Source organism: Palaemon carinicauda, chromosome 34, assembly GCF_036898095.1.
Source record: "Palaemon carinicauda isolate YSFRI2023 chromosome 34, ASM3689809v2, whole genome shotgun sequence".
NCBI lineage: Eukaryota > Metazoa > Arthropoda > Malacostraca > Decapoda > Palaemonidae > Palaemon > Palaemon carinicauda.
This window is the reverse complement of record NC_090758.1, coordinates 73,671,768-73,688,976: the sequence shown is the minus strand read 5'-3', so window position 1 is coordinate 73,688,976 and position 17,209 is coordinate 73,671,768. Positions and strand designations below refer to the sequence as shown.

Sequence of the window (17,209 nt, the reverse complement as noted above, 5' to 3'; positions counted from 1 at the left end):
GGTAAAAAAATAAACCCTAAAAATAGGGGAAAAAAATTAGGAAAAAATATATGAAAAAAAATTGGAAAAAAAACGTAACTTTTGATTGTTTTATATCTTTCTGAGTTATATACCAAATTTCGATGCTATATCTTTAAAACTAAGGGAGAAGATAGAATTTGAAGGTCAATAAGTATAGTTTTGAGATACGGGCGTTCAAAGTTTGTCTTTGTATTTTTACAAAAACAATATTAATAAATCCTTATTATTATCAAGTTTATGGTCGGTTTTTGGATATTGATAAATGAAAAAAAGTTATTTATTGTATTTTAATCATAAATGAAGATCGTTTTGCTCAATATCTTGCTTCTTTTGGCTCCTGTCAGGTTAAGTAGCCGCTCCTTCACACACACACACACTCTCTCTCTCTCTCTCTCTCTCTCTCTCTCTCTCTCTCTCTCTCTCTCTCTCTCTCTCTCAGATTGGAAACTGCCAGCATACCCCTCCCCCCCCACTCTCTCTCTCTCTCTCTCTCTCTCTCTCTCTCTCTCTCTCTCTCTCTCTCTCTCTCTCTCTCTCTCTCTCTCTCTCTCTCTCTCATTGATTTTGTTTTTCCTTATGTCTTTTCCTCTTTGAAATGATGAAATTTTTACAGAAAACGAGAAAAACAAACGTAAAAATGAGCGATTGTCAGAGGTCGAACTCGTACGTGTACTCACTATGAGGTTTGTGGTAGGACTGTTGGGCGAAGGGTGTAATTACCGTGTAATATATTGTCTTCTGACTTATGGAAGCTATAGGAATGCTGTTGATCACAATTTTTTTTACATTAAAATGTTATAATTATCAAAATTTACGATAACAAAAGAAACACTGCATTTTCTTGTAGGGAACAATGTTTATGGTTTATTGCGTTACCTTTACTATTTACCCTGTAACTATGAAAGTAAGAGGAATTTTGACATATTTCGTATACGCATTCTCCATTGCCATAGCACGGTGAATTTTTCCAGGATTTTGTGTTTTTCTTTCTATACCCCTATATATTGGCATTCCGGCCGGGCCCCTTAACCCTTTTACCCCCAAAGGACGTACTGGTACGTTTCACAAAACCCATCCCTTTACCCCCATGGACTACTGGTACGTCCTTGCAAAAAAAATGCTATAAAAAATTTTTTTTTTTTCATATTTTTTATAATTTTTTTTTTTAAATTCAGACCAACCTGACCTCTCTATGACAAAAATTAAGACTGTTAGAGCAATTTAAATGAAAATATACTACAAAATATGCTGGGAAAAAAATAACCCCCTGGGGGTTAAGTGTTGGAAATTTCCAAAGAGCCTGGGGGTAAAAGGGTTAATGGTTTAGCAACGACATATTTGTGTTGGTTAAAGTATTTGTTAATTCTTATCTGCGTAATAAATGACCAAATTGTCATCGGACAGAAACCCAGCCTGATCCGTGAGAATCTATTCTCAAACTGTTGGGAGGCAGGAGGAAGCAACACCGCATGTCTTATCAGATCCGAGTGTGTTAACATCCGTGATTTTAATCCAGCCAGTATTGTTATAGGGGTTTGTTTGCCCCCAAAGGGCGAGGGTCTGTGTACTGGCTTGGGGCGGGCGGGGCATCGTTCGCCTCTTGCCAGTACAGTAACTACCTACACCTTGTTATAAATTTGACAACTGAGTTGTAGCCAAGCTGAAAGTATACCCCTATTAAAGAATTCAGGTTTGTATAGTTAGGAAAATGCTAGTTGCTCTTAATATTTGTTATTTTTAGATACTATAATGGCAAATGACTTTAAACCAAGTAATTAGTTAGTACAGTATCATAATTTATAATTGGTTCGCTCCTTTATTAGTACATGTTGTTATGGACAGTGTTTTGATTTTAACTTTTTGCCGATCTCATTCCAAGTAGTTTGTGGATTAGAAATAGTTAATGTCAGAATGTATGAATGCTCCAGTTAAGGATGCTGTAAATCTCCTAATTTTGTTCTGTTTTTATATTTTCTCAGGAACACGAAAAAGGATTCTGTCCAGTTAGGGCCAGCCCCTACTTTTGAACAGAATGGTAAACCGACTCAGGCGGAGTTCAAGAATCCCACCGTCAAGCAAGGAAGAAGTTCCGAGGGTGCCCACATACCGGCCGCGCCTTCCAAGAAGGAACCGTCTCCGTGCGAGGCAGCCCCACTTAAAGTAGCGGAAGAGACCGACTCAAGCAAAGTCCTGCCTGTGAGTGAGAAGAAACCTCAAGAGGAAATGGAGATCCTTGCTAAGGAAAAGGCCACCCTGTTAAATGAGATCAAGATGCTGGAGAGCCAGAGATCAATCTTGCAGGACCAGAAGAGCAGCATGATACGAAGCCACAAGGGCGACAAGAAGTCTCTGGACGAGCTGCTGGAAGAGAACCTGTTCCTCTACGACAAGATCGGAAAGGAGATAAAGAAAAGGAGCGACAAGGTTCTGAAGCTGAACGTCACCTTGATCAAGGCCATGAAAATCAGCAAGGTTCGCAAGGCCGAGCGCAGTCAGAGCAAGTCGCCGGACTCCGGTCACAGGTTGGGGATGACGTCGGAGGACCACTACCCCTTCAAATCTAGAATGGTGAAGCCTAAAGATAAAGAATCGCCTGAACACCCGCCGAGGTTTCGCTCATTAAAACGCAATCGTGAGTCTTCGAGGTCACCGGAATGCAGCACGTCAAAACGGGAAAGGGATTATTCCAGATCCCCGGAGCGGCGGTCGAAAAAACATGCACACAACTATTCTAGGTCGCCAGAACAGAGCTTGTCGAAATTTGTTGGCAACTATTTTAGATCGCCAGAACGAATCGGAGCCAAGTTGATACATGGCTACTCCCGATCTCCGGAAAGAAATACCTCTAATCGTGTTCGTGATTATTCCAGATCGCCGGAACGAGGTGCCTCGAAACATGTGCGAAACTACTCTAGGTCACCGGAAAAAATTATATCGAAGCCTCGCCGCGAATACTCGAGTAGGTCGCCCGAACGAAATGCATCAAAGCGTAACAGTGATTATTCCAGGTCTCCCGATCGTAGTTCTCGAAGAAGGTCGCCGACACACAGGAGCCATCGCTCGCCTAAGAACTCCCGAAGTGTCAGGTCCCCGAGACGTAATGGCGGCCGGTCAAGATCTCCAGATAACGACTATAAACGTCCATCGTCGCCTGAATCGTCGAGGTCAAAGCTGGTGAAATCTACTGGGCCTGCTTTGGTTAAGATTCAGAAATCGCATTGGGCACGGTCGCACATAAAGGGAACACTGGAAAAATTTAAGAAAGAACTATTTGCCGAAGTGGACGTTCCATACTCGCCCAACGAAAAACCAAAGGCTCAAGACGAAGCGAACGTCGATACGTGCGAAGTTCCCGAATCTCGTCTGGGTCACGCAAATCAGCCGGAGAAAGAGGTCGTGAAAGATTTGAAAAAGTTGATAAAAGATGATTCCGTAGAGTGCAAGTTCAACACTCCCGATGAGGACGAGAGAATTCCATTCTTTGGCGAGACCGGCAAAGATGGTCCTTTTGAACTCGACAGAATACCTCAACCAGGGGCGTCGCAGTCGAAGTCGCAGTATCGGGTCATGGACGTGGGTATGCACTGGTGCAGATTGTGTGACCAGGTCTTTGAAACGCTCCCCATGTACTGTAATCATCTGCTATCGTCTTCCCATCTGGCTAGACTAAAGGTGAGTGCTACACAGTACAATACTTGAAATAAGTGCTTGTACAATATGAAGTGACTTCTAACTTTGTAAGATCTTTTCTGTGTGTTTTATTATGTGGTCAAAGCTGAAGAGATTACTCATGTAAATTTTAAAAGTTGTACTTTACACTTATTAATTGTAAGAGGTTTATTTTCAATGTATTAGTTTGAAGAAGATGGTACAGAGCAAAATTCATTATGATCTATCTTTGTGATTACATTATTTGCTTTTATATATATATTACAATGAATCTTCCCCAATATTTATATCGCTTACATGGTTTGAAGTGTCAACTATTAATTAAAAGAAGTAGAGATGAGAGTTTCTTAGTAAGGTTTGAATAGAATGGTCAGCTGTTAACATCCTACATCACCATCTGTTGGTACTGTACTGTCAAACCTCGCATTGTTTACATTGTGAACCTTCTCATTTCTAAAAGGTTCTGGTCTTTCCAGTCTTTTATTTGGGAGCTTTTCATGGGCTTGATGGACTAGCGTGGTCCTTCATTTCTGTGCCTGTTAGCTTTAGGTGTAGGATCTTGGATATGCTAAAAAGGTGCAGGGAACCATCAACAGATGAGCACGGAATGAATCTTTCTGATCACTTGTGACCATTCCTAATCCTACCCCTTCCATCTTTTAATTCCCTCTGAAGTTCCTTATGCTTTCCTTCTCGTTAACCCCTAATGAGAATGTTAGTGCCCACTCCTTCAACTGCCCCCCTCCAGCTTCTGCTGAATCATAAGAATGAGAGAAAGGTTAGCAACTGTATCATAAGAATGAGAGAAAGGTTAGCAACTGTATCATAAGAATGAGAGAAAGGTTAGCACCTTGTCAGATGCCTCGGTAGTATTGGTCGACACTGCTAGGTTTAAAGGTCGCTCATGAATGGCAGAGGCAAGGGATAGTGACGTTACCCTAGCAAGCAGGACAGTGGCCTAGAGACTGACCAAATGTACATATGATTAGCATCCAAGTCCCCTTTCCACCCAAGTTAGGACCAGGAAGGGCCAGGTAATGGCTGCTGGCGAGCTAGTTCAGTTTATTGTACTTTTGCACTGTAATTGTTCAGTGGCCACTTTCCTCTTGGTAAGGGTAGAAGAGAGACTTTAGTTATGATAGCTCTTCTAGGAGGACACTCCAAAATCAAACCATTGTTCTCTAGTTTTGGGTAGTGGCATAGCCTTTGTACCATGGTCTTCCACTTCCTTGGGGTAGAGTTTTCGTGCTTAAGGGTACACTCGGGCACGCTATTCTATTTTATTTTTTTTCTTCCTCTTCTATTTTTAAATGGTGTGTTGGACAGGTTTAATTAGAAGGACCATGGATGCCTGGTGGTATATCAAGAGGCTGTCTTTTCTTTGTTTCTTTTTCTTTTTAAAACAATCCCTCCTGTCCTCCCTTCAGTTGAAGTGGCTATCCTGGAGGGTATTTAGCCTTGCACGGTGTATCGGCTCCTCCATGTTGACCAGTTTTGTTGACTTTTTCTATAGTCTATGGATTTGATCAATCAGTTTATTTATTTGTTCCGTAACTGAAATACAAACCACGCTATATAATATGGGTTATTACTTTCGCGTAGCTGAAATGACAAGCCTTTAGAATTTTAACGAGGGTTTACTACCCCCATCGCTAATTAGCGGGGGGTAGGGAGGGGTAGCTTGCTCCCCCCCCCCCACACACACACCTGTGTGATGAGCTCACTTTACTTTTGGCTCGGGTGGTGAGCGGACGTGTCCGCTTTCACCCTCGCTTTTTGACAGCCCTTAATGCTTTTTGTCTTTTTACCTTTTTTTATACTTGTAATATATATACATAAACATTCTTTATATTTATGTTTATATTTTGGTGTATAGAAATGTAGTAAGTTTTCTTTTCAGTGTTTGTGCTGTGTGGTAGTGTACGACGACACCGGTAGTGCTAGGCCACCACGGTTTCTCGTCATGGGGCGCGGCCTCTCTTGGACCTTCGGTCGTTTCCTTCGGCTTTCCGTTAATTCGTCCGCCGTGGGGAATCGTCATCGCTGGACTTTCTTCATCTTTTATCTTCGCTGTTCCTCCTTTCCTACGGGGAACTTGGATTCTCAGTGAAGGGAATGTGAGAGTTTAGTTTGACTACGTTCTCTCTCTCTACTCGAGGTCGTTCACCCTTTTACTACTACTACATACTATTAAGGAAACTTCTTTCCCGTTGCGGGCTGAGTTGCTTTCCGTTTTATTTGCCTCAATTATTTTTAATGAAATCTAATTGTATTTTTAACTTTTCAGCTTCTGGGGAACACGTCCCTTCGGGGGGTCAGTGGTTCTTACTATTTGTGAACATTAAAAAATCAGTTACATGACTATAATTGTTATAATTCTGTTTTTTGTTAAAGTTCTCCGCCCTCCCCTTTCTCCTGTGAATTTAAGTGGGGGAGTAGGGCGCATACTTAATTTTTAATTCTTATGTTTTGCTATTCCCTCGGGGTTACTCTTCGGAGTTCCTCCCTGGGTGTTTTCTGTTAAATAATTATTTAACTTTATTTCCCCAGTTGACTATGCAGTTTTTCTTCGTTTGACTGAAGTGTGCCAACGAAGCAGAGCTGTCCTGTTTATGCCTGGGGAGTCTGCTGTCGCTGCCGTCTCTCTACGACATTGTCATGGGCGTTAACTCTTCTCTTAGAAGTTCTCCCGTGACAACTGTCAGCTCTTCAGTTCATCTTAGAACGATAAGGAGGTTCGCCTCTAGGGGTAGGTAACTTCCCTTTCGAGGGAGGTTCCCTTCCCAGGTGTGAGATCTTCCCCCTGCAGAGGGGGAACTTCTCATACCTTAATTTTCCTGGTCCTTAGGTGGTTGCTCTTGGTGCTGAGCTACTGCTCTTGTAACCATGCTAAAGGGACTGAGCGGTTGCAAGGTCAGTCCATGGAACTTCTTGTGACTATGCTCTTGGGGCTGAGCGGTCTCTTCTGTAGCTATGCTCAAGGGGCTGAGCAGTCTCTTCTGTAGCTATGCTCAAGGGGCTGAGCAGTCTCTTCTGTAGCTATGCTCAAGGGGCTGAGCAGCTGCAGGATCAGTCTTGACCTCTCTCGTTCGCGAGGGAGGCCTCTCTTAAGGGCTCCTCTTCGTAGGATTGCTCCTTATAGGTCAGCTTGCTGACCCTACGGCCCTTAGGGGCACCATCACCAGTGTCTTTAAGTCTCTTCTACGAAGTGTTCACCTCTCTCGTTCGCGAGAGAGGCCACTCATAGAGACTCCTCTTCGGAGGATTGTTCCTGTTTAGACCAGCTTGCTGTTCAGTCACTAACACTTCGGTGTTTAGTGACAGGGAAACTTTGGTTTCTCGTTACGCTGACCCTTCGGGGTCTCGTACTTAAGTTACGTTGATCCCTTGGGCTCTCGTAACTTTAGTCACTCCAACACTTCAGTGTTTAGTGACTAGGAAACTTCGGTTTCCCGTTACGCTGACCCTTCGGGGTCTCGCAACTCAGGCTACCTTAGGCCTTTGGTCTCTCGTGCCCTTAGTCACTCTGATCCTTCAGGGTCTCGTTCTCCTAGACCTGCTGACCTGCCATCTCTGCTGTCCTGCCATCTCCGTTCCTGGCTGCTGACGCGCTGTGGGCACCCACGCCCCCTGTCATCCAACGGATACCGTTCCCTTCGGGGCAAAGGGGCTTTCTCACATTGTGAGTAAGTCCCTTAAACGCCAGGTACCCCCTGTACGCCAATGTTCTCCTGTGCGCAAGCGTTCGCCTGCTGGGCCTGCTGTTCCTGAGACTGCTATACAGAGACACCCTGTTCCAGACACTGCTCGCCAACGTTCCCTGGGCATTGGCGCATGTCGTTGGAGTTCCTGAGATAGTGCACAGGCGCTCACTAGTGGTTCAGCCTGCAGTGTCTTCAAGTCTCTTCTACGAAGGGCACCTCTCCCGTTTGCGGGAAAGGTCTCTCATAGAGACCACTCCTCGGAGTATCAAGCAGTACTTCCAGTTTGGATCGTCGGCTCTGGACTCTGAAGCAGACCTGCCTGGTCCTCTTCAGGGGATGCCCTCCCTTTTAAGGACACGTCCCAGTTCCTGATCGTCCTGTCAGCTGATCCTTCAACCTAGCGCACAAGCACACGCGCTAGCGCTGACGATCTTCCTATGCGCACAAGCGCCGACGATCTTCCTATGCGCACAAGCGCCGACGATCTTCCTATGCGCACAAGCGCCGACGATCTTCCTATGCGCACAAGCGCCGACGATCTTCTTTCGCTCGCTAGCGCTGGCGATCTTCATATGCGCGTAAGCGCCGATGATCTGCTTATGCGCGCAAGCGCCGACGATCTTCTTACGCGCGCGAGCGCCGACGATCTTCAAGCACCAATGATCTTCTTACACGCGCAAGCGCCGACGATCTTCTTACGCGCGCGAGCGCCGACGATCTTCAAGCACCAATGATCTTCTTACACGCGCAAGCGCCGACGATCTTCTTACGCGCGCGAGTGCCGACGATCTTCAAGCACCAATGATCTTCTTACACGCGCAAGCGCCAACAAACTCGTACACGCGCGCGCCAACATTCTGGTCGCACGGGCTCTTCATTCTGATCCTGCTCGTCAATCTGATTCGTGCGCACCCTATGAAGTCTCGCCCGCGCGCATTTCAACAGTCTAGCGCAGGACCCCCGAGTATTTCCCATCGCGCGAGCGCCAGCGCTCTCCCTAGCGCAATCGCCAATACTCTCCCCCGCGCGAGGCTGCCGGACAATGCGCTGTAAGGTCGCCATTGCCACTCCCCCCCCCCCCCCCCCCCGCACAGAACATTGTGCTTGGGGGGGGGGGGTGTTCCAGAAAGGTCCAGGGACATGCCGTCCTTATCTTTTTACAGGCGACTTCCCCTCCAGAGGGAGTGTCTGACAGGGCAACCGTCGGCCGGAAGCCTGGTTTGGGACTCTAATCAGAGCGGTAGCACAGACTTTTAAGCTGTTCTCTATGAATGGGGCCACAAATCCTTGGCTGCAACCACTCCACCGAGGAGGAAAAGAGGAGTTCGGACGAAGTAACTTCTCCGAGGACGTAGCTGTCCCCTCGTAAGTCTTCGAGGCAGGTACTCTCCCCCCTCAGACTTTTCTCCTTCACCTTCGGACGAAGTTTTCCCGTCCTCAGGAGAGTCACGGGAGGTGAGACGTTCCCCAATTACACCATTGAGGGAAACCCCATCTCGCGCGATATGTTTTCTCCAATGAAGATAGAGAAGAGCCTGCCTCCGTCGTTGTTGGAGTCCTGCATCCCTCCCGGGAGGGAGTCAAGGACTCCAAAGAAATACCGGGAGTCCTCTAGCACCAAATCTTCAGGCTCAGACATTCTTCATTATGGGAACGAACCTGTTTGAGCCTAAGGACGGGAAGCAGGTGGCTGAGAGGCATAGGAAGTCACCGAGACTCCCTCCTATATAGGGCTTTGACATTCAAGCCGTATAAACCAGCACCTCAGCAGCCACGTCCTATCAAATCAACGGCAGCTAAGACAGTGGGATCTAAGCCCTTTCCGGTCAAGGACAAGAAAGGCAAAAAGTTCCTCAAGGGAGGGAAGAATCCTAGAAGGGGCAACCGGGGCCGCAAACACTAGGATTGGCAGTTCCCCTGCATGTCCGCCAGCGGCGGGATACCTACAAGGTTGCGCAGACAGGTTGCAGCAACTCGGGGCTGTTTCCTGGACGATTTCTGTAAGCAGTCGGGGATATCGCGTCCTGTTCACAACATCTCTACCTCCCCTGAGGACGAATCCGGTGTCATTTAGCACCCTTGCCTTGGGGTCAGCAAGGGGGCGAACTCTGTGGGCAGAGGTCCAGATTAAAGAATACTTCGGTCAGCATGGAGACCGCAGACACAGTCAGTCTGGCAGTAAATCGCAAAACTTCTTGTGTTTACTGGACCTGAAGGCCGTGTGCTTCCAGATCCCAGTCCATCCGTCATCAAGGAAGTACTTAGGATTCAGCATAGACAACATGGAGTACTAGTTCAAGGTGCCGTGTTTCGGTCTCTCCACAGCACCACAGGGTTTCACTGGACTGTTCACCCTAATTTCATCATGGGCACTGAGGACCAACTTCCGTCTCCTCCGTTATCTGGATGACTGCCTGATCCTAGCAGACGCGGAGTCATTTCCTCTTTGACACTGAGACAAACTTCTACGACTTTGCCTGGATTTAAGGATCATGGTAAGTCTCGAGAGGTCCAATTAGGGTTGTAGCTTAACTAGTAATGTTGTTAATGATATTAATTGTTCATTACTTCCCTTATCATTTATTTCTTTATTTCCTTTCCTCATAGGGCTATATTTTGCAGTTTGAGCCCTTTGGCTTATAGCATCCTGCTTTTCATTTAGGATTGAAGCTTAGCTAATACTGTACTGAAATAATAACAATTCTTCTATTTTTAAAGGACAGGAGGTTTGTATATGCCCAAGAACAAATAATTAATTTTAAATGTAATTTGTATGTTTTCTAGCTGAAAAATCCTGGGTCTCTTAAAGTTTAACCTCCAACCTCGACCACCCCTCTGTCGTTGACAACCTCGTTCACGTTTTCAACAGCTGTCAAGTTCCGCGAAAAATCCAATTTTAAAGTACCCAGGTTCCTATAGCTAGGAAAAATAGAAATTAATTTTTAAACATATTTTTCAACCATTTGAAAATGTCTTTTTTTTTTTTTTTTATGGGAGATTGTTCATTAATAGAGTCTAGTCTGAGGACTATCTTCTCTAGGAATAGAGAACCCTTCGTCCACCCTGACCTCAAGACTAAGTCTCCTATAGTAAAGAATGAGGGTTTGTATTTAGTGTAGGAACAAATGACAAACTTATAACAGAGTTTGTATTTTTCCTAACATACAAACCCGAATTCTTTACTCAAATCTTCCCTCCGTCGCTGCCCCCTAATATAGTCCTTGCTAGAATCCGATTGAAGGTACTCAGTAGCTACCGGCCGGCAGTCCCCCACCCCCAACAGGGGGATAACTACCGGCCCGGTCGTTAACGACCTTGTTAAGGTTTTCTGCCGTATTTTCCAGCTCGCGCTAGAATATCTCCTATAGTAAAGAATTCGGGTTTGTATGTTAGGAAAAATACAAACTGTTATAAATTTGTCATCTTTCAATCATTTGAAATTTTTTTTTTTTTTTTTTTTTTTATAGCGACTTGATATAGTATGGATATTATATTTGTTTATGTTACAGAATAACCCCAAGCCTTGGTTAGCAAGAGCAACGAAAGAAGAGAAGAAACCGCTGCCTCCGGATGTGAAAACCATAACACTTCCTATTTTGGGTGAGTATTGTAATCTTGAGTGATAACTTGACTTGTAAATTAATATAAATTCGCATTAGTTAAAAATATTATACAAAATTAGTAAAGTTAACCCTTCTACCCCCCAATGGACGTACTTGTACGTTTTAAAAAACTCATCCCTTAACCCCCATGGACGTACTGGTACGTCCTTGCTAAAAACTATTTGCATTTTTTTTTGCATATTTTTGATAACTTTATGGGAAACTTCAGGCATTTTCTAAAATAATGAGACCAACTTTACCTCTAAGACGAAAAATAAGGCTGTCAGCGCAATCTAAAAAAAAAAATATTGCAAAATGTGCTTGAAAAAGAAAAAATGCCTGGGGGTTAGGGGTTGGAAAGTTCCAAATAGCTTGGGGGTAAAAGGGTATAGCTTTAATTTATTTTCTTTTTACAGTACAATATGTTATATAGAATTGATTGTGATACAGTTTATTCCTACGCGGATACAACCTTCCGAGTCATTTATATCGGTTACCCCTAATCTCGTTTTCTCTACGACCAGACAATCAAAGAAAAAAAGGTTTGATTGCATCTTTCTTATGGTTGATACGCAACCGCTGCACATGTGGCGTAGAACACGTGTACATGATACAGAACCTTCCAAAACACTCCTGGTCGTGAAGTTAAGAGGACATACGTCGCTTCCTCTCTGCGATCAGACATCCATATCCGCCAGCGCTATCCTTACAGTGCTTAATGCTGGTGTCGTTTGTCTATTATTCACTGTCACTCGTGCATCTATCATTACTTGGGAGTTATGAGTGATTGGGATATCACCAGTAAGTCAGATACTATGCATTTATAACCTGGCCATAATGGGAGCTCCTGTACTTTCACAAGTCCTGGTTGAAGTTAATCTGCACCCTATTTGTCCCTCTTGCTGTGGTAAGAGATGTTCAGTGGAATCACCATGCGAGTACTGTTGGGAGTGGATGTCCTCCCAGTGGGAGAGGTATCGTTCTCGTCGTAAGAAACGATTTAAACGAGATCATTCTTTTTATTTTCTGGTAGCAGTGGCAAGAGACAAAAGGTCGTTTCTGCGGAGAACGTTATCCCCAACCAGATTCATTGTGTCAGGAACCCACTGAGGCTCCAATAAAGGATGACGGCAGCCATCAAAATTTTGTTAAATGTTTTATTGCCCAGTGTTGATATTGTAAAACATGAACTTGAACCAGATCTTGTAGCGGATCCTTTGGCTACGACTGCTGTGCTCCCAGAGCCGGATCCAATATCAGTACCACCAGTCCCTGATTACCCTGTTATGGTTAGATCTCCCTCACCACCTACGAGTGTGTTGAGTAGAGAACCTTACATGTCAGGTTATACAAATAAGATCTTTCCGGTCTTGGAAATATCTCTGCGTTCCCAATGGAACCTTAGCCTGCTATTTCCCCTCGTACTGAAGCAGCCTTATTGAAAAACCCTTATTACTAGTCTCCAGCACGTACAAACAAGCAAGGCTTGCCTTGTATGCCCAGGGGTCCTCGGCATCAATCTACTTTAAAGAGTTCCCAGGACGTGGTACAAGAAAAGTCATCCCTTTATTACGAGAGTGTTCGGATCACTTTGGCTGTGTCCACAATCCAAGACTTGACAATGCCAAGCTGCTCTAAACAATTTTATCCTAAGCCTAATAGTGCTATGAAATCGAGTGTAACAAAACCTGCTTTAATGGCCCGAATTTGGTTTATAAACAATTCAGCCAGGCTGAACATTCAAATTAACAAGTCTGTACGTGCCGCTGTATCTATACATGTTGACGTCGCTATGTGTCGCTATCTCTGTGCGTGAGGCAGGTCCTCTGTGGGTTTGTCAGGCTAATAAGTCTAAACGGGTTGTTCCTCCCAAACATCATGACGTCCTGAAACGCACTGCCATCTTAACACGTGACAGTATTTCTTCGCACGATGACATTGCTAACGCACCACATGTTCATGCTAGAACCTCTCAAGCTAGTTTACGATAGGGCACTCCAGAATTCGTGGTAGATCAACATCTCAGTATTTTAAGATTCCCCCAGAATTTTATAAACATCCAGCTAGTCCTCAGGATCCCAAAGCCTTGACTTTCGCTAATAACAAACACATTATTTTTCACGATGAGCCTTACTCTAGCTTTTAGCCTAATGTTTGTAATGCTTCACATGTCATGTGTTTACGGAACAGCATTTTGTTTCAGATAACTTTTCAGGTACAGAAGATGGAGAAGGGCCGAGAAGCATTGCCCCCTTCCCACAAGTCACACCTCCATCTGACACAGATGAAGTTACCTTCGTTAACGTCGCAGGCAAGGCCCCCGCTGTAGGTGCTCCATATGGTAGACTACTGGGATTTCTTTTTCTCCTCATAGATCTATAGTCAATTTCTTTTAGCGATGCAGATTTGCACCGACTCGCAGCGGTGCCCTTTTAGCTCGGAAAAGTTTCCTGATCGCTGATTGGTTGGACGAGATAATTCTAACCAATCAGCGATCAGGAAACTTTTTCGAGCTAAAAGGGCACCGCTGCGAGTCGGTGCAAATCTGCCTCGATAAAAGAAATGGACTATAGTTCATAGAGAGACTTCAATTCTTCTGCCTCGCTCTCTGTTGTTAGAGGCAAATGCTTATAACGGGAGTGATTTGGACTCCCCCGTTCCTTCTCCGTCTCCTATTTCCGTCACAGTACATACGAATGACACGAGAAAGGAAGGATATTCAAGGAAAAATTAAGAACCAAGCAATAAATATTGAAACATAACGGCCAATTATCCCGAAAGTGGAACAACTGGATAATGACATTATTACTATTAATGACTCGGTAGAACCTCACTGTGCGCGCGAGCACCAGCTCAGCTGATGTAATCCCCCTTGAGGTCCTGTTCCCAGGCTCAGAAGCCTCACCATTTATTAAGACTAGGAGCCTCATTCGTCATTTAGATGGATTGGACGAACCCCCTCACGCGCAAACTGCTAACAGATGGTGTGCAATTGATTCAATCTTCTGACAGTCTGAAATCCCCAGACACAAGTTTGATGTGGCTCTTTCTATCCAGACTGAAGATACTTTAGATCTACGTAATACTCTTCCGAAAATTTCCTTAAAGCCCAGCATGTCTTCAAATCTACCACCCTTAACCCTTTCGCTCCAGAGGAGATTGTATGTGCACTGGTGCCTTTCAGAGCCCACTCCCTATTGACCCTGTAGTTGCTAATCTGGTACCATCAGTACCTCCATCTTTTTAGGTCTCAAAATAACAAACAGGGGGGTAGCAGCTATGTCTGCAATCAAAGACTACTCGTGGCTAGACCACTGGTTTGGAGCAGTACAGGTCCTTAAGCAATTAGAGGCCTTATCTCTATCTAGGGCAAAAGCCATAGAATTCCTTTTGCATCAACGTTTACCTATGGCTTAACTGTATCCTAAAGAGGCGCAATGCTCTCTTAGCCAAATGCTCTTGACAGCTCTCTCCCAGGGATGTGTTAGCCCTGGAAATCTTTTACTTAGTGAGTTCCCCTTCTCAATTCCCTCCCTCTGATGTAGCTATGGCCATAGAGAAGGTAGAGAGGTTAGGACAAGCAGCAGCAGCTAAGGAACTCACCTTTTAAGCCAGTTCCACAGCAAAGATTACTTCTGCATCCAACACATTCCTGACATGCTGGGAGGCAAGTCCCTAGACCTACCTTTTGTTTGAGAGGACATCCCTCTGGATGAAGAGGGTGCGGTTGCATAGGCTCCCGCTATTCTGTGAAGTATAAAGAGAGTCTTTAAGAATACCTGATCCTAATGTCTTCGGGAGACGTACCCTCCATCAGCTGTGGATCGGAAGGACCACTTCAAGTACATGCTCACCGAGTCGGAGGGATTGGTTCAACTCTAGCCTTCAGGAAGAACTTGTAGTAGGGTTTTAAGTTTTGAAAGCAGTATTCGGGAAAAGCCAGACAACCTTCGGTGCCCAATATCTGTGGGCATATGCCATCAAATACTTAGGCACATTTTTGTTAGGACTTGTGGTTGCTGCTCAGCAGGTTCTGTAGCATTTCTAGCTCCACAGAAAATAAGCTTCCCTACCGAGCATAAGTTCTATAGCTTACATAGATATATACAGCAGAAGAAGGGAGAAGATAGAAGGGAATGTCCAAACCCATTACTTTCAACTGAGGTTACATCCCAGGCCACTCGGTGAGTTGGCGATGGGGCCGTCCTTCCCTGCCATGCGCTACTACCTACTAATACCTCGTTATAAATTATAACTGCCGATGTCTAGCTACTCTGATATCATACTCCTATTTATGGCATTGGGTTTTGTATAACTATGAAAAATACAAATTGTTTTAAAAAGTTGATATTCATATGCTAGTAGGTTGGCCAGGGCACCACCCACCTATTGATCTACTACCGCTAGAGAGTTATGGGGTCGTTTGACTGGCCTTACAGTACTACATAGGATCCTTCTCTCTGGTTACGGTTCATTTTCCCTTTGCCTGCACATGCACCGAATAGTCTTTACATATTATATTCTCCTTTGTCCTCATACTACTGACAACACTGAGATTACCAAAAAATTCTTCTCTCAAGGTGTTAACTACAGCACTGTAATTGTTTAGTGACCACTTTCCTCTTGGTAAGGGTAGAAGAGACTCTTTAGCTATGGTAAGCAGCTCTTCTAGGGGAACACTCCAAAATAAAACCCTTATTCTCGAGTCTTGGGTAGTGCCGTAACCTCTGTACCATGGTCTTCATTTTCTTAGGTTAGAGTTCTCTTACTTGAGGGTACATTCAGGCACACTATTCTATCTTATTTCTCTTCCTCGTGTTTTGTTATTTTAATGTTACTGTTCTTAAAATATTTTTTTCCCTTGTTTCCTTTTATCATTGGGTTGCTATTTTCCCTGTTGGAGCCCCTGGCCTTATAGCATCCTGCTTTTCCAACTAGGGTTGTATCTTAGTAAGTAATAAGTATAATAATAATATACTCAATAGGTATACTATGTAGTATTTATCAGTACATTAAATATATTAAGATTATTTTTCCTTTCATCAAAACCCTTCCAATCAATTTCAGCTCCGAAGATTTTTTAGAATAAATTTTCCTCATTTCAGGTTCTGAATTCTTCCACTCGCTGCCCGTCGTTTATTGTTCGCTGTGCAACGTATTCCTGCGCGATGTGGCCGAGGCTGTCAAACATCCGGAATGCGAATTTCACATAGCAAGCTATAAGGTAGAGTATCAAGTTATAGTTAATTCTGCATTGTGGGGAATACAGAGTACAAAATTATCGAGCGCAGGACAATATAGTATGCTGTGTAGTTACCTATTAGCCCTTTTACCCCCAAAGGACGTACTGGTACGTTTCACAAAAACCATCCCTTTACCCCCATGGACGTACCGGTACGTCCTTGCAAAAAAATGCTATAAAAATTGTTTTTTTCATATTTTTGATAATTTTTTTTTAAAAATTCAGGCATTTTCAAAGAGAATGAGACCAACCTGACCTCTCTATGACAAAAATTAAGGCTGTTAGAGTAATTTAAAAAAAAATATACTGCAAAATGTGCTGGGAAAAAAATAACCCCTTGGGGGTTAAGGGTTAGAAATTTCCAAAGAGCCTGGGCGTAAAAGGGTTAAGAAATAATTTGTGATCAGAAGACCAAACTAAACTGTTTTACTGAATTAAATTCATCAGAGGAGGACATGAATATTATACTCTATATATAGGCTCAAAGTATATTTTAGAATGTTATGATTTTAATAAAAAAATGTTTGATGATGTTGCGATAAGTCCCTCATATCAAGGTGGTTTGTTAGGGCGTAGTATGGTCAAGCAAATTATTTTTACATTTCCCTAAAGTGACTCATATGAGATGCCCAGTGGATGCTGTATAGCTCTAATGAATGAGTCAATAGTTGCTTTAATGAATGAGTCATTAGTTGTTTTAAACAGATTTAATGTGTTTAAAAATAGGGCATGTACATTACTCAAGATTTTTTTTTTGTGTACCTTATGATCATTCATAGTTTCAAGTGTCAATTGCTATTACTGTATAGTGTTTTTATGTACTGTGAAAGTATTTTTGTTCGTGGTGTACCAATTTTCGTGGTCTTGTTGGGTGGGCGAATCCACGAATTTAAGAATCCAACGAAAATTTTCATACACTGTCAGAATTTAGTATTGAACTTGGACACATTCGATTTCTGTTGGTGACCTAC

The 17,209-nt window shown here is 43.8% G+C and overlaps 1 protein-coding gene across 1 annotated transcript in view; it reads left to right on the top strand.

Annotated features, from left to right (window-relative positions):
* LOC137626450 (microtubule-associated protein futsch-like) overlaps positions 1 to 17,209 on the top strand; it is a 116,604-nt gene that overhangs the window by 85,917 nt on the left and 13,478 nt on the right. The window contains exons 6-8 of the mRNA XM_068357449.1: positions 2,001 to 3,693; positions 10,904 to 10,994; positions 16,102 to 16,220. Of these exons, the coding sequence (XP_068213550.1) occupies positions 2,001 to 3,693; positions 10,904 to 10,994; positions 16,102 to 16,220 (1,903 nt within the window). The remainder of the gene's footprint in view (positions 1 to 2,000; positions 3,694 to 10,903; positions 10,995 to 16,101; positions 16,221 to 17,209) is intronic.